At 42.1% G+C, this 25383-nt stretch overlaps 2 protein-coding genes across 2 annotated transcripts; both read right to left on the reverse strand.

Annotated features, from left to right (window-relative positions):
- Positions 1 to 75: 75 nt before the first annotated feature.
- Positions 76 to 14448, reverse strand: LOC145912608 (uncharacterized). Its single transcript, XM_083000139.1, has 14 exons — positions 14221 to 14448; positions 10938 to 11190; positions 10725 to 10877; positions 10501 to 10651; positions 10127 to 10427; positions 9604 to 9705; positions 9233 to 9409; positions 2999 to 3124; positions 2342 to 2424; positions 2005 to 2173; positions 1775 to 1880; positions 1602 to 1703; positions 1343 to 1487; positions 76 to 1251 (listed from the first exon to the last, which is right to left on the reverse strand). The coding sequence occupies exons 1-14, from the start codon at positions 14278 to 14280 to the stop codon at positions 1143 to 1145; spliced, it is 2037 nt and encodes a 678-aa protein (XP_082856265.1). The 5' UTR covers positions 14281 to 14448; the 3' UTR covers positions 76 to 1142.
- Positions 14449 to 16864: 2416 nt separating this feature from the next.
- LOC145912605 (uncharacterized) lies at positions 16865 to 24263 on the reverse strand. Its single transcript, XM_083000137.1, has 21 exons — positions 24135 to 24263; positions 23834 to 24002; positions 22761 to 22936; positions 22388 to 22565; positions 22214 to 22320; positions 21847 to 21984; positions 21516 to 21659; positions 21277 to 21344; positions 21080 to 21219; positions 20817 to 20965; positions 20637 to 20750; positions 20340 to 20493; positions 19975 to 20153; positions 19791 to 19913; positions 19281 to 19430; positions 19084 to 19220; positions 18871 to 19013; positions 18219 to 18420; positions 17812 to 17988; positions 17640 to 17753; positions 16865 to 17482 (listed from the first exon to the last, which is right to left on the reverse strand). Exons 1-21 carry the CDS (start codon positions 24218 to 24220, stop codon positions 17229 to 17231), a joined length of 3102 nt encoding a protein of 1033 aa, XP_082856263.1. The 5' UTR covers positions 24221 to 24263; the 3' UTR covers positions 16865 to 17228.
- Positions 24264 to 25383: the final 1120 nt, after the last annotated feature.

Genomic DNA, 25383 nt, shown 5'->3' on the forward strand with positions numbered 1-25383 from the left:
TATGAGATCAATTGCATTTCAACGTTACCGACATACCAATTGATTTTCTCCAACTCTGTAATAAAATGTATGTACAGCATGTATTTGTGGTTTATTCACTCTACGCCATCTTGCGGCTGTTGTAGCAGCAGCAACTTGCCACTAGGTGATACGAGCGAACGCCGCGCCCGTCACCAAGGCAAACAGACACGCGCAATACACGGAAACATAGCGGAAAGGAATTAAGGCACCATATGAGAAGCGATGGGTTAGTAATGGACGTCAACATTCACAAGATTGGCCTCGTCGTCTACGCGCGGGTAATTACAAACACGAGAAATGGCACTAACGTCAACATAAACGCGTCTTCCTAATATCTGGACAGGTTCGATCCCGCGCAGTAATAACGAGCATTTGACTGCGAAGAACAAAGCAACGCAACACCCTCTACCTTGGGTTACGTCACATGCAGATGTACATGCAAGGCGATTAGCGTATTCACAAATTTCGTGCGAAGGGTGGCGCCCGTCACGGATGACGTCATCACCGGGCCCAGCAAAGCATGAACATTGCACGATGATCCTCGGTGCGTTACGTCACGACACAGTGACTTCACGCATGGCTTGACAAATAAGATTACAAAAAACGGAGGGACAGCTTTACGCCGCACTTAAATCACTCGCTTGTCGGCGCAAGCAAAACAAGGATATATAATTTGAATGGAAAAACCTTTTGCACACGATATGCAAATAAAGGGAAATGTTTTTCGCGCGATGCGTGGAGAATTGAGATGATTGTTGGTGTCGCAACTAATATACATATTCTGTGACAGAAGGAAAACAGGAGGCGGCCACGCTACAGACAAACATAATAAAAAAAATCAAACGAATAGTCGCGGGCACAGCCTTGGTTTAAATATTACACAGGAATAATGCAAGTAAAAAGTATAGGAAGAGAAAACAAAGAAAAACGCCGGTCGATTTGGTCGCAATTGAAACATTAAATTCGCAAGTCCAAGTCACCAAATCAGTAATCCGTGGTCGAGTCTCAGGTTGGGGAACGGAAGGTTGCGGGTTGGAAAGCCGCCCGCGTCGCTGGTACGCGAAATTTTAATATTTACACAGCGAAAGCCACTTTTTACATTCTCATGCAGGGCTATGACGTCACTCAGTGACGAGTTGCGTGGCAGAAACGATCTTCTTTGTGACGTCATGCGGGGAGTTGGACTCGTAGACGACTTCCATCTTGGAGTTCTGGACTGCCACCTTGCGGCTGCACAAAAGCAAAATTGCACTTTTTATTGTTCTGGTGATCTTTTTTTGGAAACTGGCAATAATGCGCGGTAATGGCAAATATTTTGTACCTTGCTATGATATCTGCGGCCGTCCGAGGTTCCATTGTGTTGGCAATGATCTTACTTGTCTGGTCACCTGTGTCATTCATCGTCACTCTGCCTCCTGTTGGTTCGTCGTACGTCTCGCTGCCGCTATCAGCCGATGGTTTATTTACTGCAAAGTATGCGCCATTAAATACTGGCAATTTTTTCGGTAACAACTAATTAACATTGGGTCATATTACAAAAAATCAGCTTTGAATTTAATAGGATTTTGGGGAAAACTTACTCGACGTGTCATGAATTGGCTCATCACCATAGCAACGACCGTCGTCCAGGCATTTCATCGCCATCTCGCCGTCTGTTATCGGCATTAGAAGTCGCGATTGCTCTGCACACACGAAACAACCGTGATTGTGACGTCACAAACGACAGATTTAAAAAACATATATCGAAACTTACGGTTCGTTGAAAGAGGAACTGCAATGGAAGCGATGTCAGGTGACCTCATAGGCGAGAGCAAGGGATACCAACCTCCAAGGAACACAGCGAAACACAGGACGATCATCTGTGAGCAACATATGCTTCTGTTAGTTGATTTTTTTAAGGATTTGCCACGTTGGTATGTTATTCAATAAAACTTAAATCCATCTATGCGGTATTTAACCAGTAACATGCAGGGCCTGACTTACCATTAAGCAACTGCTGGTTTGCGTATTAACAGTCCGGTTTGGTTTCGGCATCTTGCCAGCAACGAGGGTCTGCAAAGACCGGAGCTGGCTTAGCAAAGATCGGTTACTGCTTTCCAACGAGTCTAACTTGCGTTTTAGGTCGAGGTTTTCTTTGTTAAAATCGTCCATTCTGTAAAAAAGGGTAATTGTTGTTAGGTATTCGGCACCGTCAGACATTTTTATAATGATAGGGGAACGTTTACGGATACCACTGATATATTACAGCATACATCATTGCGCGTATTTTTGCTGGTTTTCTTGTTGCAAAATATTGATGCAAACAAAACATTTTTCACACCTTTTCTCAAGTGTTTCGACATATTCCTTCTTTTTCCGCCGACTTTCCTGTGCGGATATCTTGTTCTTGATCTTCCGCCGAATCTACAAACAACACAGGTTTATTGCAACACAGTTTAACGTTCAAACGTCGCGCTTGGCAACCGTAACTCCTGGCAACGCCTTTCAAAAATCTCACAACGGTTTTGGCGCTTTATTTTTGTTACTACGCACTTGAGTTTGGCTGTTATGTCAGGTGCGAGCTGCTGTAATTGCCACGCGCTCATAATGAGATAATTAACTTGAAGTCCTTAGTGGACGCATAATTATGGAGTTCAGACCCCTCGTAATAACACCGCTATTATGACGCCCTGCACCCTGCCGCAGGTGTTCAATTTATAGGGCGGCAAGCCGTGAAAATTGGCGGTTTGACCAGCATTCGGTGCCTGTGAACATTATTACGTAGTTGCAACATTGGGGTCATCGTTAATCCCTTGAAATTTGGCGTAATAACGGTCATTACGAAGCACTAACTCCAACTGAGCAATACGGGGCAAGTTTGCGCAGTTCTATTATTTCAACGTCAACGAGGTTAAACATCCAAATATAGTATTTTGGTAATACACGTGTCTATGTAGGAAATCTGCGCACGCCACCAAAAACGTATCAGCACTCGAACCTTTTTTAGGGATTTTTCTTCGTTCTTTGTGAGCGGAAACTTGGAGGGGACAGAATAACCTTCGGCAACCAGAGTTCGCTTTTCTTCTTCTGTTAACGTCAGTGTGCCGTGGGACTGCGACAGACGCTGCAAGGCAAAAGTGAACGTTAGTCTTAAAGCCAGCATACAAGGTAATCCTAATAACAGTACATTCCATTTTTATACGACGTATTGGTAAACAATGTAATGTAACAGTGCAAGTTGAAAGTAATAACACTACAGGACAACAATCACCGAACCTGGCTTGTTTGAACACAGCCGTGATATTTTATTGACCGTGGATTGGAGCGTGTGTGTGTTCGACCCCCAATGACGAGCACACGGATCGATAACAGACTATCCTAAAAGCTAAACATGTCTGTACTGTCGTTTCAACGACATCATGGCCTTGTTCATATGAAAACGAAATGAGACATCAACAAATACTTTTTTGTAATTTAATTGCATGTTTTTGATAAAAAATAACAATTTTGTGTCATATTGGTGTTCACCACACCGACTGATTTTGCAGTGCAGTTTCTTTATTTGCTGTAAACACAAATTCCAACCTCGCAGAAAGCAAATAACCAAAACGTTACGGATGCTGAGGCTTGAGCATTGTCAAAAACACACACATTTTTCAAACACAACACTTCTGTCCCGGATGTGGCGGCTCCGGGTTCGCTTGGATCCGTGTTTGTAAAAGGTCTCAATCCTCACAACGATTGACGTCAAGATTTCTTGGTACAATGACTGATCGGTGTGAAGGCAACAAAACAGGATGTTGGTGTGTATTTCGAGTGTCCTCTCGCTAGAAACGGCTTAAGAGTGGATTTGACTTTATTAAATCCCAAAGTTTTGTGTGAAACGCTGTGTGGAAATTGATGATGTGACAGCTTAATAGAGCATTCATCACCAGTGTGTATTTTGGCTGTTACCAGCAAACGCGAGTACAAATTTCATTTTGTGGATCGTTTTTGGACTCGTCGGTAACGAATTGCCGCCACAACCAAGCAGGAACCGGACACAGGAGTGATTTAGCATTTGAGCTACATCCGAGCGTTCAACACACAATCGGTCTGTTGTACAAACCCGTCCTTTCCCACGTGTACAGGTGGACGGCGGATACGATTTTTGTGTGGCAATACCAGGTAATACGTGTGAGATATTACTCGTTCCCACAACACCACGTTCTGTGCATTTTCAAATTGCTAAATTGTAATTATTTGGAGGGTTTCATTTAAATGCGTAAAACTGTACTGCAATGTAAATCAAACCGACAAAAACTTCTATTCTGTAGATGAAATCCAAACCGCATACAAAATTTATTGTCAGAATTTACCTACACCAGGCGGAAAAGCTGTATAATAATCAGTAAAAAATAGATACTGATTAGAGGCACGCAATCCTTGGAAACCGGATTGACGAGATTTGACACTGCACAGCAGGCCGTGCCGGGCATAACCCACAACACGTGCACCACGCCACGCCCCAAATGTCCACCACCGCAATGTGTGTACGTAAACTCGATCAAACCTATGTGCAAAGTTCTTCGATCAACCGAAATTGTGGTGCGGAAGGCAAGATAACCGGTTGGTTTTCTTCGATTGCAAAGAACGCTTTTGCCTCGGGTGACGAAACAAGTCGCTGCCAAGTCAAACCGAGGTAAGTAATATGATAAGTTAATTTTTGGAGAACATTGGAAATTGTTAGGAGTCGGCACTGAAAAATATTTTGTTGAAACATTGGAATTGTCTGGCCTCATACTACAGATAATTAACAAAAACTAAAATCAAGACATTTTCAAATTTTTAACCTACATAAATGAGTTTCAAAGTGTTGTCTTGGCTTACATGTGTGTTTATAAAAATATTAGTTCGTTACCAAACAACAGACTTCGTAAAATCCAACACCGCAGAAAATTCAAGCCCTGAAGCTCGTGAATTACGATTTTGATACGGTGTGACGTCACAATAAGCCTGGATTCGCGTCCGGGTCTCCAAAGCGGGAAGACGCAACATAAATTATTCAAACCACGCGATCGAGACAACACAACACGACCAATGTCGCCGCGGGCTGTAGCTCGAAAATTTCGTCCAAGACCCTCGAGGCCAGCGTGACGTCACCGCTGTGCATTATGAATAAGCAGTTTGCGTTATTTTTGATCTTGGATCGAAATGACAAAGAAATAGAGAAATATTTCAGGAGAAATCCATCGAGTCGCGCTATTTATACTAAAAAGGTCGCGTATTTATTCGCACCATGGAGCCAAGCTGTATTCCGCAGCGAATAATGTACGTAACTGCGGTTTCTAACGTGGGCACAATGTAACACAATCGACTGGTTGCTAATGAAATAGCGGTCATAGCGTTTGCAGAGCAAATTCTAATGGAAAACGCCGCAATGACGTAAAACCACATTGAAACAGGGCTACCATAAATCAAAAGAAACTGATGCCATTTTTCCTCCTACAACATAACAAAGGTTCCTGAAAAGACGAAAACAATTCACAAATAACAGAAGATGAGGGGGCGACCGCTTGCGTGATGTTGAGGTTCAGTCGGAGCACGCACGCAAACCATTTGTCTACGTTTATTGCAAAACTAATTCAATCCAGCGTGAAGGGCGTGCGTGCGATTGCGACCGAATCGCACGCCCTTTTGCCTTGAAAGCTCGCGTTTCTGCGTGAGGACGCCACAAGCACGTAGCTCTGACGTAAAACGTCGAATAGGATGCACACAGGCTCCGTAATTTAATAAACGTGTCCAATGCCAGGTTGAACCGCATCCGCACGAACGGAAAGGGTAAAATTAGACGGAAACCTCGGGAGCCTGCGCTGGCAAAAATGCGTTAGCAATTAAGTGGCGAGTTAGGAAGGCAGGATTTACTGTTCACGGATCACCGAAGTTACGGGATTTGAGATCGAGTAGGCATACAGAAAGAATCTTAGAGTGGAGACAGAGACCAATGAAAAACAATTGTAAAGTTATTTTCTGCCCGTGGAAAAGCACGTAACATTATGCGGTGCCTAAACGACTATGACGAAGGGGGGATTCCGGCGCTTTCGGCGGGTAAATAGTTTTGTCAGCATTTTAAATAAATTATTGCCCTCTGTTTATGGAGATTTGCTTCGACTTTGCGTGAACATTTCCACGGACCAGGAAAAACTGTCCACGACGATGAAAACGAAAGTAGTTTAGATTAGAGGAAGCAAGCAAAAAACAGAACAAAGACTTTCGATATTTCCTTTGTCTTGCTTTGTTTTTCACTTGGTTAATATTGATTTTTCGCATTGTAAACCGCCATGTTTGTTCCGCAGACGAAACAGAATTGTTGGTAAACAATAAACCACAGTATGAGATAAAAAAAAACACAACAACGAGCCAGCGTGAAATGAGTCAAGCCTTGAAATGAACGACTTATTAAGTGACTTCAGGTGTGACTGTACATATACAGTGACAATAAATGGCCCACAACTTCAAATCCCTTCTGCAGACCCTTTCTCATTGTAGTTGTTTTTCGTGGACAAATAATCTTAAGGATTCCGGTTCTTCCCACAGAGACTTAAACAATATGGACAATTCGAAGAACTGCGTCAGCAAAGTCGAATAGCGGAACGACGGGATTGAGTGGAACTGAATTCATAACGTTATTTTTATCGCGCAAGTTGTGCTCCAACAACAAAAGCCAGTTTCGCTGATAAATTTCCTGTTACCAAATCTACAAGGAAAAAAGCACGACCGAAACTTAAAACCAGCCACATTCTAACGTCAGTTTATGCTCTTAAGATTCTTCATATATTGGATTATAATGCAAGAGAGCTCATAAGTTTAAGGACAACGGTTAAGAAGAGCGAAAGAGACTCTTATTCACGGTGGTTGGACAATCGAAACTACTGGAACGGCACGAAAATTGAAAAATGCTTCTACAAATCCCCTCCGAGCTGAACTGTGGTAAACAGCTATACATTGAGAAACTGTCTGGCGTGGGGAAATTCTCCCGAGAGCACAGACAATGGCGAAGGTGCCGGGCGACCCAGTGTTGCGTTACAAAATAATTTGAAACCTGAATAGTGGTAACCCGGTGAGGGTTGTGGCACGGGGAGAAAACAAACTTCATCGTGGCAACATATCGTGTGTGTTTACTTCTGTTGCAATAACGAAACACAGAGGACAAACTTGTTTTTCCGTCGAAACGACCGACTGCTGGCAGTAATGCAACGAGTATATTCCTATATGAACATATATAGAGGTATGGGGGACAAATACCACCGAAACTAGGAACGAGTACGTCAAAGAACCAAGGCGACAAAAATTTCTAGAAGCTGAAAATGAATAAAGCAGACACCGCAGCTTGTCCTATATGCGTTCGCGCGGATGGGGAAATCCACAACCCAGATACATTCGACACCACAACCTCGTCCCATCACTGGGTCGCTGCATACCGCAAGAACAGAGAGTTCCCCGAAGAGACTGTACAGAATGGCAGGATGGCGTAGAATTGGAAACCCGCATAGGTTGCGGCATATAAGGGCGGTATTGCTTCCCCCACACTCGCAGGCATATTGTGATCATAACCCGATATGGCGTCGAGAGAACAGCACGCGGCCAGTTTTTAGGGCTTGTCTGACGACCAAAGGGTTACATGACAAACGTATCCTGGACAGGGTGATAACCCGGATGTACCTCGGGTTAGATTTACATCGTGAAGGGGCTGCAGCGAATTTGCCGCCTTCCTAATTTGAGTCGGGATGGTCGGACCAGAAGCTGTATGAGAAATGTCACTACGTAAGTCTGAAGTATCAATGTGTTGGTGAAACCGGCATCTTTCCATGGTGTGTTTGCTGTGCGCAAGACTGTAATAATTTTTTTCTAAATCAATACAATACACCAGTCCACAATGACTCCAGATACTAAAACCGCAAAAAGAGGAAAAGAAACTGGTATTCAACAAAAGCAACAGACACAAAGCTCAGCACCAACCGTCCGATCTAACACACAGGGTCAGCGCGTCGGATTTAAATGTAACGGGCGGTGTCAAATTCCAATTTCACAAATACACGAGGAAGGCGCCAGAAAAGAACGTTGTTTTGGTCCCACGGGCATGTTGTTAGTAGCTACTGGTACAGAATCACTCGAAAAGCGACAAAATTAGATTCAAACGTACTGTAAACGACTAAGCACTTGGCAGAAAACGGGAATATTATACGGAAGGTATATAGGTACGCGTTTTACATTCAAATGCCGGTAAGAAGACAGCAGCATGCTGATATGGCCCGAGGCGTTAGTATACACGTAATCGTGGTGTCGCAGACACTGAAAATCACGCTTGTTTGTTAATTGCACTTTGCGAAATGTCGTCGATTATTTCTCCAGACGTTTTCACTTCACCACCAAAATTTGGGTGGAAAAGCCAGTTTTTGTTAGCACTTCCTGACACACGAATAGATGCAAAGCAAGCCACCTAATTTTCCTGTTTGGAAAGGCGCGAATGTCAGTGTTACCGCCGAATTACCATATAATCCGCACACGCTCTGGCACGGTACACCAGCACAAATGGAGAGCCTTGCATCGAGAAGATAGCAAAAAAAAAAAACTTGCCAACCGCCATGAAACGACAACGAAGATTAACATAATGATATGTGATATTACAATCACGGAAGGTACAGTGATCGCTAGTTCAACATCTGTAGTCTATGCTTAAGCTTCCAACTTTTCTATATTTGTAATGATTTGTGAAGATATACATTGTGCGGTGCAGTTACTATGATCAGGAGCTTCCACTTGTGAGCTCCCGTCCAAGTGACCTCTTGTGTATACACTAGACCTGAATGGGAGCAAAGTGGGCACTTCATGCCCGGATTTCAGCATTATTTTAGACCCGGAGCGTTGCACATAACCACAACCGCGCTGTTGAACCACTCAGGCCCCTACTGTCCGCAGGCTTTCAAGAGCCAGTTTGCATTTCCTATACAGATGCTGCACCAAACATTGGCCGCTGTGTTTTTAAGTGATCTGTTTCACGCCCTTGACATGCGTGCGTTGAATGGTCTTTTTAAAGTATAAATAACACGGCTTCCTGGGTTACCGTTGAACCGCAACATGGGAAAGAAGGTATCGGTGTGATTATTTCAATATGTTTAAACATGTAAAGGGATTTTCATTTTTGCATGCACTGAAAAAGAGGCAAAGTCTCAAGAATCTGATGCGCACCCACCTGGTTTGAACTTAAAAGTTGAGAATCAATGCTTGTCACTGCTGGTTGAACTCTGATGTGAGTTGGCTGGCGCACTGGGGAACTGGGACAAATGCGAGTGCTTATGTGAGATCTGGGACTATTCGATCCTTCTGTGTCACTGCTAGTGCTGCTGGGTGGGGTTGGGGGCAGGTTTAACTAAAAACAAAGAGCTTTTCAATTTTGTTGTTTTAATGTCATTTGTTCAAGAACAGAAAACACAATATATTTGACTTTAAAAATGATTGTGCAAATAAGGTTATGTTGATCATGGCGACAACATGCAGTCACATAACTACAGGACATATCATAACATTATTAACTGTCGTTAGATAGACATATTAATGTTAAACCTGAGAAGTCTTCATAAACTGTGGTGTGTCTTGTTCACTTTGGGTGTCAGTCCTAATCTTAATCTTTGAAAAAATTTGGCCTTCCTGTTGCAATTTGGTCACCTATAAGCACATGGACAAAGTTTAATTCCTAACCTAGAGTCCATAGGTTTCAATTTGCATTCAGGCAGATATCAACAGCATCATACAACACTTTGCACTCATTGTAACTGTTGTATGAACCATGCTTCTGTTCAGAGGGTTGTTACCGTGACAATTCAAAAGGCTGATCACAGCTACAATGGTACAATGTTCAATTGAGTCAGCACTCATTGAACATAAGGCACATTGTGCATTGCAGCATTTCTGCACAATGGCGTCAATTATCATCATTGCTAGGTTATACAGATATGCTTACTTGTGGTCGCCTTACATTTTACACCAACCCAGGGTATTTTGTTCATTTGGCCCAATATGCCTAACAATACAATACTTATACCCCATGCAATTAGGTCTATTACTACATATCACATAAAAGACATACCAAACGTCCATTCTTTAAGATGGTCTGGAGAGCTGCTGTGGGTATCTGTATCTGCGTTTTGTGAGTAAAGGTGTTGGTGCTAATCTTGGCCTGCGGCACTGTGACTTTTATCTTCTGGTTGGATGGCAGTGTGATGAGGTCTGAGATGCCGAGCAGCTCTTCAACAGATGGCTTTGTTGCCTCTGCAGTAACTGGTTTCGATGATGGTCCACTGTCACGGATGAAAATCTGCGATTGCTTTCCAGTGGTCAGTGACGACTGTGAAGTTGTGTTGCTGGTGATGGGCTGATCCTTGCTAAAACTAAAAAATTTTACAAGGTTACTTTTCTGTTCTCTCGCAGCTTGACAATCAAATAGTTTTGCGAAATAACAACCTGTAGTCCATTATTTCCTCTTTGATTTCTGACATGGGTTTGATAAATGCACATCCGTCTTCACCTTTCGATATCGTAATTGTGGGCCCAGTTTCGGATGCTGTGAAATTCATAGGGGAAAAGACTGAGTCAGATTCAGGTTTAAACATATCTGAAAATGATAATGCAATGGTCAGTACATGGACTTTTGAAAAAGAAACATATGAATACAGTTCACTGCATACCTTGGTCATCAGCAGTTAGGTTTTGTGGACTGGCACATACATATTTTTGCAGATCGTCTGGTATAAAGGTCTTATCTCCATCAAGATCCTCATCCTGCATAAACTGGCTGTCCTCCGCAAATATGGGGTAATTGAGGTCATCAAGTCCATAATCTGTACCCCCCAAAAAATATTTGTGAGCATTTCACAGTTGGTTTATAAAAAAATGACTACCATTCGAGAAGTCTTCAAACTTAACAGCCATCAAAGGTGTATCGGGTCGTTCATTTAACAGTGAGTGAGCATGTTCTGTCCCATTTTGTCCATTTGAGGAGCCAGAGCTCGATGATGGTGACAGGGAGTGGGATGGTGAAAGAGGTGATGCCAATCCATGGTGATATTGGAGTTCATATTCATCTTCAAGGCTCCTTTCATCCCAGTTTCCAGGCAATTCATTGAATTCTTTTACATCCTCATCACAGAAAGGCTGTAAAAATACATGTGTACATGTATTTTACATGAAATGACTCGGCTGATTATGATTATTGTTTTATGATGAAACACTAATTTTCGAATAAAACTAAACCAATCTACAAAAACCATTCGAGTTCAGAAATAACTTTGAACACAAAGCCCAAGAGTTACATACTGTATAACAAAGCCAGGTTTATTGAGTCTCTTTTCACACTCCCTGTTTTGTTTGTGCTTTCAGTTTCCAGTTTAACAGTGGAATGCTACGGCCGGTTTGAAATCCATCATTTTAACACAAACAGACGGGAAGGCAGCGAGCGAAAGCCCGGGCGAAGTTGATTCACATGGTTTTACCGCAGTAGGAAAGACAATTGCGACCCTGTGTGACTGATTAAACAAGCGGATCGCTGCGGTACCAGTTGGAGAAGCCACCTAACACCAAATAGCGATAACGCTCGGCTGGGCTATCCGCCGAACGACGAACAAATGTTTTTCACGCGCCATACGTTTACACAGCATGTCACGTGACCTGAGTGCGCACAGGCCGATTCCGAAGGGAAAGGGACATATGGTCCCTTTCCATAAAACTGCGCCATTGGAATGGATCTGTTAACCCTCTATTGCTGAAACTGCGGCGTTAGCTGCGGTGTATGGGATTTGGTGGCAAATAGTATCGCGCCGACATGACTGAGTTGAGTGTCGATGCACCGTCTTTGAGGCAAAGTCCGAATTCCAGGTTACGGGTTACGCAACGACGACAACAACACAAAGTTCACAACTCGGTTGGTAACTTTCAACAAAGACTTGTAGCAACACACACGCTTGTCGGCTCTTTTGCAAGTATGATTGGTCAAGCGTTTGGCATACGCCCTTCACTTGAAAGCACTTCCATACGCATACTGGCAGCGCGCTAACCGACAATCAAGTCATCCGCAAGCTGTAATAACACATAGCGCGCAGGATGTGCATATCAGCGTTCTTCAATTAACCAGTCCTGACCACGTTGGATGCGGTTGGCAAGTATGGCTTGGGTGGTTGTTATCCAGGATCGGACTCCGTAATTGTAAGTTAATATCAACGTGAAATGCTACAGTGCGGAATGACGGTAGTTCCGCCGGGCAGAGGTGAAAATTTCCTGGTGGTAATCACTGTGGGAGAATTTCTAACAATGCGTTTTTGATTTCACCACTGCAGTTTGGATGTATGTTGGTTAACTGATCTGCAATTTTGTTAAATGTAAAACGCAATGACGTTACGCCTTCCTTGACCGGTAACATGTTAAGGAAGATGAAATGCGACACCTGCCAACTAGAGACAGTGAATTATCATAACCTGTTAAGGTAAGACATGCGTTACCCGATCAAAAACCAGGCGGAAGACAAACATACATTTTGTTGACGTTTTAACGTAAACAGTCATAAACTTTGCTGTTTCGCGATCGGAACCTAAAGACACTTAATCAATTATTGTTGTGATGGCAAGAAAGGTGCGGTTTGACTGCCGGTTGCCTCGACTGGAAAAGTGTGATGAAACTGAAAAGTGCACATACTACTAATGCGTTGCGTCAGAATCCTTAGACACACTCGATAAAGACTCTTATCAGTTGGCGTGGGGAAAACCGCACTGCATGCCATATGGTGTAGCAGTTTTTGGATGGGTTATACGCAGTGTTTGACTTTGTAGTAAAGCGAGAAGTTCGTCGTTTCGGGGTTTGAACTCGAGGCGTTGACCAGCAACGCCCAGACTGTAAATAACGTGTGAGGGTGAACATTTACTGCGACAATTATTGCGAACTTTATTTACACGAAAAAACCTACTTCTGACGATGAACTCGGATAAATTTGCATTAGCATGTTTAACAGAAGCTTAAAATGAAACGTAATGGCGTGCTACGTAGTTTGCATGAACCTTAAAATAAAACAAAAACGATTTTGGATTGAAAGACGTGACAGTTTTCAGCCAAGGACCGAAAAAAGCCGCTCAATCGCGTGTTTCACGTCACAAATAAAGAAATGCGAAAGGGTTTGGTTGGACAAACAGCAGGAAACGATGACGAACATTTTGGCTTTGAATTCAGAGGGAAGGCGTGCAATGCCGCCCAATCACCAAGTCGTTACCCTGCTTGCTTTTCTTTGCTGTGTGCCGGAACATCTACGTTTCAACTACGTAACTGGTATTAAATTATCTTCACAATACCATAAAGCGAGCGAGGAAAAACAACCATTCAGACTTCTTAGACGTGCAAGTAGAACTGCTTGGTTACTATGGAAATAGGCGTGGGTGTTACGCACAGTTACGGTACGTCGAGTATGTGAGAAAAATAGGCCTTGGAACGCTCTAGGTGTGTTTAAAAGAAACGTAAGCCTTCATATCGAACGCACACAAAGGATTAGGGTGGTGGGTTGGTTGCAAATTATAACCAATTCAGATGTTTCGACTACTTTCATTGTTTTATAATGTATATAATCCCAGTAATTTACGTAGATACATTACACTGGCCTTTCAGCGCAACATTGACGTTCAAAAACAAAACAAAACAACACATCATATCCGGTTTGGAAATTTCCATGCTCTAAGAGCCGCTTATTTTTTGAAAATTCGATGCCCGGTTAAAGAGCCACTGAATTTGCTGCGAGACGCGCACTGAACGCCACTTCTCCAACGCCAAAGCAAACATCCTAGTCGACCAACGGCATTTAAATTGCCACACAGGTCGCCTCTATAGTGCTGTATCCGGGTGTTACATAAAAGAGGACTCAAAAAACACAATAATGGCCCTTGTCAAGCTTGACCTCAGAGGTGTTTAAACTCACAAACCAAAAAAACTTTACATTTCACATGTAAAGAGCTGACCACAACATTGGTTTGTTGCTTAGGGAAAAGCAACAATCAGAATCAACATAATAAACAATGTTTTTGCTGCAAACTTAGCACTGGGTAGTACAAAATAAAAATTGTTGTCACACATCAAGACTATAATTGGAACTTTGTGTTTAGATTATTCATATCCATGCATATAAATGATTTAGTATGTTTGATGTCTCACCAGTTTGTAATACATATCCAGTTCAAGTGATGATTTCTCATCAAATACATTCACATCCATTCTGATGGATCTTATTTCACTTTCTTTTCTTCTCGAAAATCTTGTCAATTCAAGTCCGATGTCGTAGTCCAGGGTTTAATAGTCAACGGTGAATTAGGGGCTAATGTTTCATTATATTTTATTAAATGTTCTAGGAAGAAATTATTTAAACGTTTCTATTATTTGAACAAAACTGTAGAGTATAAAAAATTGTTTTTAAACTGTCTTGCAATGTGTGTCATACACACTTGGATATTAAAATCTCTCCCAATTTTCAAATATTGATTTGTCACATAAAACTTTGATAAGCTGAATAAAGAAACGACAAGTATGACTTAGCTCCATTACTTAAACATGTAGCCAATAAGTATGCCATGATTTATTGTTTGGGGTGCTTTCCCCTTAATTCCAAGTTGAACCCAACACAATGCTGTTCTTTCTGACTCTGACTGTAGGCATATTTATAACTGGCTAGTCTGCCATACAACACAGTGGAATACGTCTGGAGTTGAAAACTAGGAAACCGTGGGCAAACGTTTTTACGTGCGCTTCTCCAGTCCAGACAACCAACCTGCCGAGCCAGACTTGCAATGCGTGTACTGCGGAACTTCAAATTATCGGTCCGACGTCCTGACGTCAGTGCCTTTTTCCCGCTTCACGGTGTTGCGCCGCACCAGAGCGAAACCGCCGGTTAAGTGCATGGAGGCAGAACCAGTCGACTTTTTATGTTATATCATGGTTTACTCATATAGTTTAGCACTAACACTTACTAAAAAAGCTAATTGATTCAAACAAATACACTCGTTCACGCCCTTAAATCGATAATCTTTTGATCACAAGTTAATAACTGACAAAATAAATTTAAATGCAAGATACCTCTTTAGTGGTTTCGAATTGGACATCATTTGACCTTGGACGCTTTTTAAGAAACCCTTAACCCAACTAGGAAAAAATAGCAACTGTAGAAACGCAATTTCCCAAGTTTTGGCGAAACCCATGTGATAACCGTCGTTTTGTCAGTCAGCGATTATCAGTCGCTTGTCTGCAAACACTTGTATTTCCAACTCGCAGATCGGGTGCGGCGATTATCCCCAATACTTTCGAAAGTTGTTTGTAAACACGCCAATTGTTTTCAGACACCCGCAGGCGTTCGTGGATGACAAAACACATCCCTCGAAACCAAACAATTCCGCACGAGCGAGATTATGCAGACACAGTTCCCCCAAGGCAACGTAGCTAACTAGTCAAAAGGTCGCCAACACGAAGGCAACTATTTGGAATCCATTGTTGGATCCCGAGGTCGACTTCAAGAAGACCGAAATTATCCCTCTTTCGCTTGCACGTTGAAATATGCCGGTGGTTGTTCTGATATTTGCTTGTAGGCTGCCTGGTAATTCCACAGCAAAAATCGCGACAACGTCAACAGATTTGTCGCCTTCGGAAAAACCCAAAACACGTTGTATTTTACGTCTTTGTCAATGTTAATGTTAAACTTAAGTTTCTGCAGCAACTCCGTCACGTGGTTTCTGGTTCTATCCAAACACGTTTGGCCTCGACAGAAACTATCCAGATGTTATTTCACTTGCTTCGTTCCTTCGCAGCTCACAATATTTCTTTCCAAAAATTATGTTACAAAAGGGCTTTTTAAGAATCAAGCTCACATGTACGCTACTAAAAAATGTGCACTGACGGTTACAAGTCGTTTAACTACCTTTTTAAATCTACAATCTGTCTAAATTGTAATCAAGCCGGAAACGTGCATCAGAGATTAGGACTAATACAATGAATTGTTCGTGGACCACTTCAATAGACGATTGCTGATCAGCCCAATAAGGTTGGTAGATTTTCGACGTACTATGATGACGACAAATTGTATGAGGGCTTTGTTTCTGTGATCTGGCGTTCATCCTGTGGCCTGTAACATGTCAATTTAGGGGTTTCAGTTCAGTGCATACGCAGACCTCATAACGCAATACCATACAAAATAGGACTAGTGTCAGATAAAAGAGGGCCTTTGTTGTGGTTTCTTGAATGAACGATACCCCTTTAGTCTATATACTGTCAACAGTTTTACCAATTTAATGCACAATAACACCTAAAATACCACGAAACACCCATTGTTTGCATGTTCCACAAAAAAAGCTTCCCTCCTTCAACCAAAACGAATTTCTGAAACACACAATACACACACATCCATACTCATACGGATAGGGAGAAAAAGGTTCTTTATGATGGTTGATCTTTTTACCAAAAACATGGGCGCTAATAAAGTTTTGGTGCACCAAATATTGCAAAGCATTTCTCAATTATTGGTTGTGAAAGCACAACTCGGGATTCGTACTCACATGTCGAATACTTATGGTTTTGTGAAAACTACCCGAATATATGAGACATTTAATGTGGACTTAATATCATAAATGCTTTTTTGTCTGTTACCAATCTTCCAGTTAGAGACCAATGGTTTCCTATTCAGGTTCATAAACATTCCTGGTGGATCGTAACTTTGTATTTCAGCCTCACGGGTCGTATTTCTCCCTTCACCAAAAAAGACAACTTACACTGTTCGACACTCTCAAACAAAACCGCTAGATATCATAAACCTCTCAATTGTAATAAAACAAGACTTGGTAAGATAGCGAGGAGCAGGGAAATCACACAAGCCAGGCAAAGAGCGACATGAAGTATCTAAAGTAAGTGCAAAGACGGAAAATTTGCTAGCGAACGAACATTACAACGATAGTGCAAACACAGTTGCAGTTGGAACACATCTACTTTTATGGCGCCACTATTGAGTTTGGAGACCATGTTGGTCGTAAGGGCATTGGAAGTTCACACTTTCGAAGTTCAACAAACTGATCACGTGATACAAAATGTTAATTAACTCTACAAAACCTAACAGACAGACTTGAAACAAGCAGAGTAGAGAGAAAGGTCTATTTGATCTAAATTAGGCAAAATCATCACACAAATTATGACATGGCACTTAGAAACTTCTCGTACGAAACCTCGTCTCTCATTTTGCGATCGTACGTGCTCAATAACTTGTAGATCTCGTTAGGGTCGCGGAAGGACACTCCGTAAGCGGCCAGAACCTTTCTGAAGGCATCCACCGATATTCTTCCGCAATCGTCGGCGTCCTCTTTGCGCAAGGCGCGACCCAACGACGAGAGCTCTTTGGCGCCCACTTTCGAAATGACAGGTGGAGAAGCGTAACCACTGTCTTCTGCATAAAGTTAAATGAAAAATTATAATGTGTATGTCAGGTGTGTTGGTTGTCTTAATTTTACATTTTAATTTAAAAAAAGGCTTATAATTCAGACTAACACAAGTTTTGTTTCAAATTAACGCAATCGTGATAAGGCTGTTTAAAGAAATATTACTTGAAGCAGTGGACGGTGGGTGGCGCTGCAGGTTTTCCAATCTTCCTCTGTAAATTTCGAATGAGTTCCTTGCCTTTGACCCTGTCTTAGTTTTCACCATGTGTTTACGTGAATCTGTGCCCAAAACGCCCAAGTTAAGTAATGCCCATCCACATTGCAAAGACTGTGGTACCTTGCATAGGAACAGATCTTGGAGGATAAGATTTCGACACGGTCGGCTGCTTGGTGACACGCTTGAACGGTGAAACCGATGGAGCGTTGCGGAGGTTGATGAACTCCGGTTTCGGAGGTGTTGGGTGTCGGTAGTGGTGTTGTTTTGGTAACGGGTACTTGATATCCAGCTTTGCGACTGCGTGACAAGAGCAACCTGATCTTATGAAGCATTTTTATGGCGTTACAAGCGTTTAAACCGTGTTCTGAGGACCGTATAAAACAGCAGTGTTAAGTTGTGTGTATTTTTAAATCTTAGAATCGCTAGTATTGGAGAAGATTAGCCAAGCGATACAATTGGCAGACTATTGTCACAAATCCTGTCAAAATGTCCATATTTATCCACAAATGAGGAAAGACCCGACGCACTTCTCTCAGAATCGGATGAGAGCAAAGGCTGCCTGGCGCTTTCTTGCGACTCCTTGCGCTTAGCATGTTTGGTGTAATACTCCATCAAGCGGAAGTAGTTGGTCTTGCCGGCAATTCTCGACTCCAACATTTCGATGAGATAGTGGAGTTCCATTTCCGTTACGTCCGGTCGAAGGCCGTGAAGAATTTGAAGCATATCCTCCTGCAAGGTAAAAGAAGATCGCACATGTCTGTTTAGTCGCATGTATTTATAAACAAACAAGGCTGTACTATATAAATTTGAAGCTCCTCCGGTAAAAATAATGTTCAGTCTTTATCCAACCGACCTAAATCGGGACTAGTACGTAAACGCAAACACGACGACAAAAAAAGCGTGGAAAATAGGGAAAAAATGAGAGGGTGACAGGGAAGGCTGTATTTAAATAATGCAACAGTCTTTCAGTTGGGAATACTGCGTCAAGAGATTATGGAGTCACCGTTGCATGGCAACCGTAAACTTGATCGGTTTATCCAACCTCAACCATGAGGTATAGAAATATTAGATGGGTTAATAAAACTACAATTTAAAATCGTTAAATTTGTACCATAAGATCAGTCTATTGTAAATGGTAATATACCTGGCAGCAACAGTAGTACAATATTATAAAACTACCTTGGGAATTCTAGACGTGCCCATCGGATCGAGGTATCTCAGCTTTTTCTTGAGCAAGTTCCAATGACTCACGATCGGAACTCGAATCTTCTCCAAAACCCGCGTCACAATTGCCGAATCCCGCGACTGCTTGTTAAACTTCCCTGGACAATAAAATATAACGAGTAAACGCCAAGTTCTGCCGCTAAATTAGTGAAAGTCGCACAACTCAACCTGGATAGATGCTCGCGTAATAGAGTCTCATAACGTGTTGAAATATCGTTGGAATCGATAGAGATTCCATAGGTCTTGTGATGGGCATGCTTAACCACAACGCTGATAACTCGCTGGGAGTCAACACAAACCCGCATCTAAAAACACATTTTGTCTTCTTTTTTTGCATCGAGTGAAGCTAATCCAGTAAAACACACCGGAACAAAATGTAATCGAACTTCTCCTTGTCCACCCGACAGAAGTCTTCCCTTACAATGAGGTCGTATTCCTTCTTAAAGTTATGGAATTTGTAAAGTAGAACGTCAACCAGCGTAGCTTCAAGCTGCGGCAGTGGTCGGGGTTCGTGTCTATGTAATGACGACATGAATGAGTTTGGCGACACTAAATTTATTAATCACAAAAGCTATAGTTAAAGTATCCATAATATTTGAGTTGCAGTAAACTCTTAGCTAAAATATAATAATTAGGAATATTCTGAAAAATGCCGTATCTGTCTTGCGATTATGAACCGAATTATCCTGGTTTGAAATCTTTGAGAAGACTGATTTTTGTTTTATAAAATACGCAAGATTCGCGAGTATCTCTCGCTTCATCACGTGTTTTGTGTATTTTAGATAATAAAAGTCAGTTTTCTTAAAGAGTGCCGAACCAGGGTAGGATAATTCAGTTCAAAGGAATATGCGGTATGCAATTCGCCTACAACTGACCTATGCGTATGTGTTGCCGCGTCAACATTCATGCTCTTAAGGTAGCGGTCCTTGTGCTCCCGGAGGTGAGCCGTGTCCGCAATCTCCTCCACCCATGGATCATCCGCGTCCGCTGTAGCAGGACTAAAAATATCACATATTTTTTTTTTAAATAAACAAACCTGGGCGACCTATCTAAACGTACCGCAACATGACGTCAAATTTCGCAAGAAAATCGTTGTAGGGCACATATCCTTTCTGTCCCTGGGTAGCGTTGCTTGGTGGACTGACCAATCTGACGTAATTTGATGACGTAAATTGCTCCCAAGCGCCGTCCGTGATTTTGATGGAGTATCGTGATTCGATAGCAGACCGAAATTCATCCTGTGGTAAATTAAACATTCGCAGGCAGAACAAAACTTTAAAAACAAACCGCACAGCCATAAAAGTGGCAAAAGCGTATTGAATTTGTTATGATAGGTCTTAAAAGTCGCTCAGAACAGTTTTATTTCCGTAGAAAGAAATAAAACAAATTCTATCCCTAAAACACACACGAAAACATTTACCAACCAGGGTTAAAAATCCAGTTCCGTTTTGGTCGAACTGTCGACAAGCGGCAAGAAAGGCGAGGAACTCGCGTTGAAAAATGTCGAGCAATTTCACTTCAAGAAGTGGCGCACTACTGCCCTCTGCTGGTGTTGGTGGAGGATTGTTCTCGTGAAAACTAAAAGTCGAAATTTTTTTGACTCAAATAAAGATTAAGTCAATAAAGTATGTCATATAAAGTTAGTATGGTGATTACACTAGCTTCAAATTGGCAAAGCTCTTTTGTGGTGGTTTAATGGGTAAAGGTGTAGTTCAACTTACACGTGGTCTTGGTTTCGCATCACTTTATTCAGTAAGCTTCTGTTGGAACGACTCTGCAGGCGACGTAGAAGTAAGCGATAGTTTACAACGCCGTCGTTTCGACGCAAACCGTTCCTGCAAGTGAAATTGTTGATATATAAGTCGCACCTAACACACAAGATAACCCATCAAATCGCCTGCCTTGCAAGGAAGTGTTCTAGGTTTGTTGCTTTGATGGGAATCCCAAGAACGTAGAAAACATCTCTTAAGTCAGGTTTGCTGATGAATCCACAACCGTTCGTGTCTTTTGTCTCCATGGCTCGCTGGATATGCGCTTGCCCTTCTTCAAGCTGCGCATAACCGCGCAAGTTTTCAATTTGTTAGAAACACATTTTATTTGAAAATCCCTGTACGGAACTTGGCAAGGTAATCTTAAACGTTATTTTTTTCTATACATATCGTACCTTTTTAGAAATAAATTCAGCCACATCACCGTCGAATAACCTGGCCGTGGTTATGACATCAAGTGACGTAACAGGGCGTGGAACACCCTCGTAACCGCATGACGTGGCGGCTCGTGGTTCGTGCTTTTGATAGGCGACCTCTGTGTTCGGGTGCAATGTAAAAGTTATCTTAATCATATTTTCAACTCGAGTCTTACCGTTGCTTTGGGAGGTAGCAGGTCGTGGCCGCGGTGTCGGATTAGGAGTAATGGGTTTTGGTGCAACGCTATGAAAGAGACAGTAATTCATGGTTTTGTATATAATGAAATCTCCTCGTTACGATATGGTTGTATTGTCAGCTCAATTTAGCACTGTGCGATACCAAATGAACCATAATATTTGGACCTGAAACTCGAAGCTATTTTTCGTATTGACTAAACTGCTTTGGTTTCGTCACCTTTCGACTCGGGGAGTTTCCCTCTTTCTGGGGGATTCACTGACCGGAGTCTTGGATGAAGGAAGGGGTTTTCCTTCAGTATCTAATCCGAGGAGATCAAAAAACTTCTTGGAACGAATGGCAAACGGACTCCCTCCTTCAAATCTGCAAAATAAGTTCTGGCTACTTTCGCAGTTTTGAAAACGTCACTTTATGTAGCAATTTTGTACGATTTATTTTTGATAAAGTGCTGAGACTATACACGTAAAAGAAACTTAAGTTAAAATTTAATGAAACTGATGGTGTTGATGTTCCTGTTGGTTAACTTTCATGCGTATATTCCATATTTTACCTCCGAAAAATTTTCGCGACGATATCATCCGATGAGGGAATTTGAAGCTTGTGGAGGCATTCTCTCAGTTGGCCGGGTATTACAAAAGCTCCCTCGCCAAAAACCATGGGAGGAAATAGAGCGTGGAAATCAAGCTCGCTGAAAAACGTACAGGTGAATAAAATTATCTTTAGGGGGTTTATCCAATGAACGTATGGCATTACTCCTTGGGAGTGTACAAATCATTAACACCAATAGAAAACACAGCAACGTTTCATGCAATCGCATGATTGACATGATCGCCTCATTGCGCAGGAAACCACAGCTATCGTAAGGAGATTGGGAAAAAATTACTCTTTAACTACTTCGAGTTCAAATTGTTACCCACCCACTCGCTGCCTTGGCTTTGAATAGTTCCCAGGAACGAGCAGCGGCTTGGGCGTTGTTTTGTTGCGCAGTGCGAGGTGTGGCAAACTCTCTCACTGGGGGCTTTCCCTACATGACAGCATGCTGGTGGTTAATAGAAAATAACCCTTTGTTTGAAGGATTAGCAACAGCTTACATTTCCCAGCAGTTTTCCATGCGCCAATCGTTCAGGGGCGGACCTTGGGGGCGGAAGCAAATGCGACGAAGCAACGATGTTCGCGTTCGGCTCCGCGGCGCCACCGTGCGTTGACGGACGTCGAAAGTGGTTGACCAGGTCATCAAATGTTACGTAGCTCTTTTTGTCAATCCCTAACCTGTGTTTTATACACAGAGCAGCTTTAAATACTTTGCAAACTCTATTTAAACAAGAAAAATGTTTGATCGCTGCTATATCCACATGAAAAAATGTTTGAAAAATTTTGTGAAATTAAAAAGCTTTCGGTTTTTTTTAATTTTAATTTTTTTGCCCCCTCATGGCTTTGTATTCTTCCACATATTAGGAACCGCACCTGCGCAAAATATGTGAAATCTGTCGTGGTGATAGGTATCCGCACAACTGCCACAATATGCGGGAGAATGCCTCCTTTGAAACCTTGCCCTCGCCGTTCGGGTCATTACACTTGAATATGTTTCTGACTGCGTGGAGGTTTGAAGAACGTAGTTTGTCCTCCAGGATCACCATAACCTAAAAAATTAACAGAAGAACATACAGTGGAAAGCTGTGTACAGACACATACTGCAAATAGTCACAGCTGCGCCTTCGTTCTGATACGAGAATAACGCAAAGTTCGTTGAGATTATGCGATACACATTTAGTTATCGATTTTTTGCAAACGACGTAAAACCAGGTGTATTTAAATTTAGTATTTAAAAAAAAAATTTTCCAACTCGATTTTAAAATTGTAGGTGTTGCTAAATGGCAAAAGTCGCCAAGAATCAATTATAAAGCTTTACAATCGCAAACGCACAATTTCAACGTCAAACTCCGTTACTATCCAGTATGTAGCCTCGGTGAAACCCAACGCCGGTACCAAATAATCAAAGCACAGCGTCATACATCGTCTGGTACCAGCTCATTCTTTGTTTCGCGGCGAAATCATTAAACAAGACCCTATTGTGTTGTCACAATGAACTGAAATCAAGAACTCGAGGATATTGTCGAAGGTCTTTGTTGACAGAAAACACTTTAAATCACCCGATTGTCAACACATGCGATGTGTCGTGCCTTTGTTTGCGACAAGATGCCGAACCCTAGGACAGGCGTGACATCTTACTGACAAGCGTAGGTTTACTCATAAATGTTGGAATGTACATTTTCTATATAGTCGGTTACCCGAGTATCGTTTAAAATCGCGTAACGTTTCCTAATCCGAATTATCCACTGAATATCACAAACATGTTCTATATTTGTTCTGATAACAGAACTCCAAATATTTTCCAAATTTGAGGGAAAGTTTTGCACAAAACGTGATATGTATTGTAGGCATTCGTGTTTGACTACACTGGTTCGCTATCTTGATTTTCCTTTATTATAAATCATCACACCAGTGTTACAGAATACACAAAACACATTGAATTTCACCTCGTCTGTGTTTAATCTTCGACCCGACTGGGACGACGGGCAGTTGAAAGACCTTTCGCTCGACCCAGCAACGCTTTTGGATCTCATGCGTTCGGCTTGCTGACTAACTGGAAGAGGAGAGGGTGCGCCGAATGACCAATCGACGGACTGGGCCCCGTCACGTGACTGGCTGCAAAAAAAAGTCATGGTATCTTTTTACCATTGATGTTCTTTTCAATTCCTTATTATCCAGCAGTCTTAAAATGTTTTACGAACAGGTCTTAACTTTTGGAATAACTTGGGGATGCCAAATGTAGCTTACCCGCTGATTGCAAGCGACTCCCTGCTTCCCAGCCGCGACAGTGGGTGGGAGATGGACGGAAACTTCTGCGCCATGTCGGGTGCCATGGCAACACTAGTAAGACACAATGCAACTTAAAGTAATGATTCTGTAATGTAAAATAATAAAACAAATGACCCACTGACTTATTCTGTGTATAAAAACACTGTTACAACTTCAAACCACCCAAGTTAGCTAAACACTGGGGCAGCTTACTTCTCGCTTCTCGCTAGCAAGTGTCAAGTTGCCAAAAGCAAAAAAAAAACACAGAATTGGTCCCTTCAGCCTGACATATTTGTTCGCGAATGTGGACTGACAAGGAGGATTTAGATTGCCGTGCACACATGCTTGAAAGTCATTGTGTCAATCCCCACTTCACTCGTTCATGCGTCCTTAAACCTGACCGCAGACAAGCCGAAATGGTCTTCAAAAAACTTCTTGTCATCGGCGTATTCAGCACTTTCTAACTGAACACACGTCCATTTGAAAAAAACTCAAAAACGTTTTGGGTCCACCTTGACCAACATATTCTGAACAGTATACTTTCTTTCATAAAGAATGGCTTCTAGAAATGTGTTTGAAACCTATAATCACACTGTTATCACACAAAAAATAAACGTCAAGTTAAAGCCGTTTGGCGCATCCTTTCAATCTATTTGTCTAGTACTTGCTTTGTCAAGGTTTTCAGAGAAAACTGTTGCAACAATTAACTTTGCCAAGACAAAACAACTCACTCTGCAGCTGTGTAGATGCTTACCTACGAAACCCTCGACTCAACAATGCTAAAACCTGGCAATTCTTGCCCACACCAAGACAAATCCATCTCATTAAAGGTCATTAAGCTAGTAGCGAGTTACACAGCTTAACTGAAACAAAGGCATCTGGGTGCCCGGGACGACACTGAATGAGTTCCACAATTCGATTCAGCCATTGTTACGCGATTGTCAAGAGGCGCAAGAGCCGCTCCTCACGCGGGCACACGCTGTTTTCTGCGTTGGACATAACTTGACAAATTAAAGGGATGGCACCCACTCGGTGCGGCTTGTTTTGGTACAAGTTGCTGGAATGTATATGGGCTCATTAACGTTACCCACAATTGGGTCATAACTTTAAATTGTCAAAAAGGTACAATGTGTACAATTCCAAGTCATTGATCCATTCAAGTATTAAGTTGTCCCATTTTGCATTGTTTTTAAACGTCATGCAAAATTAAACTACGTGTACTTATTTT

The sequence above is a fragment of the Ascidia mentula genome, chromosome 8, assembly GCF_947561715.1.
Source record: "Ascidia mentula chromosome 8, kaAscMent1.1, whole genome shotgun sequence".
Classification (NCBI taxonomy): Eukaryota; Metazoa; Chordata; class Ascidiacea; order Phlebobranchia; family Ascidiidae; genus Ascidia; species Ascidia mentula.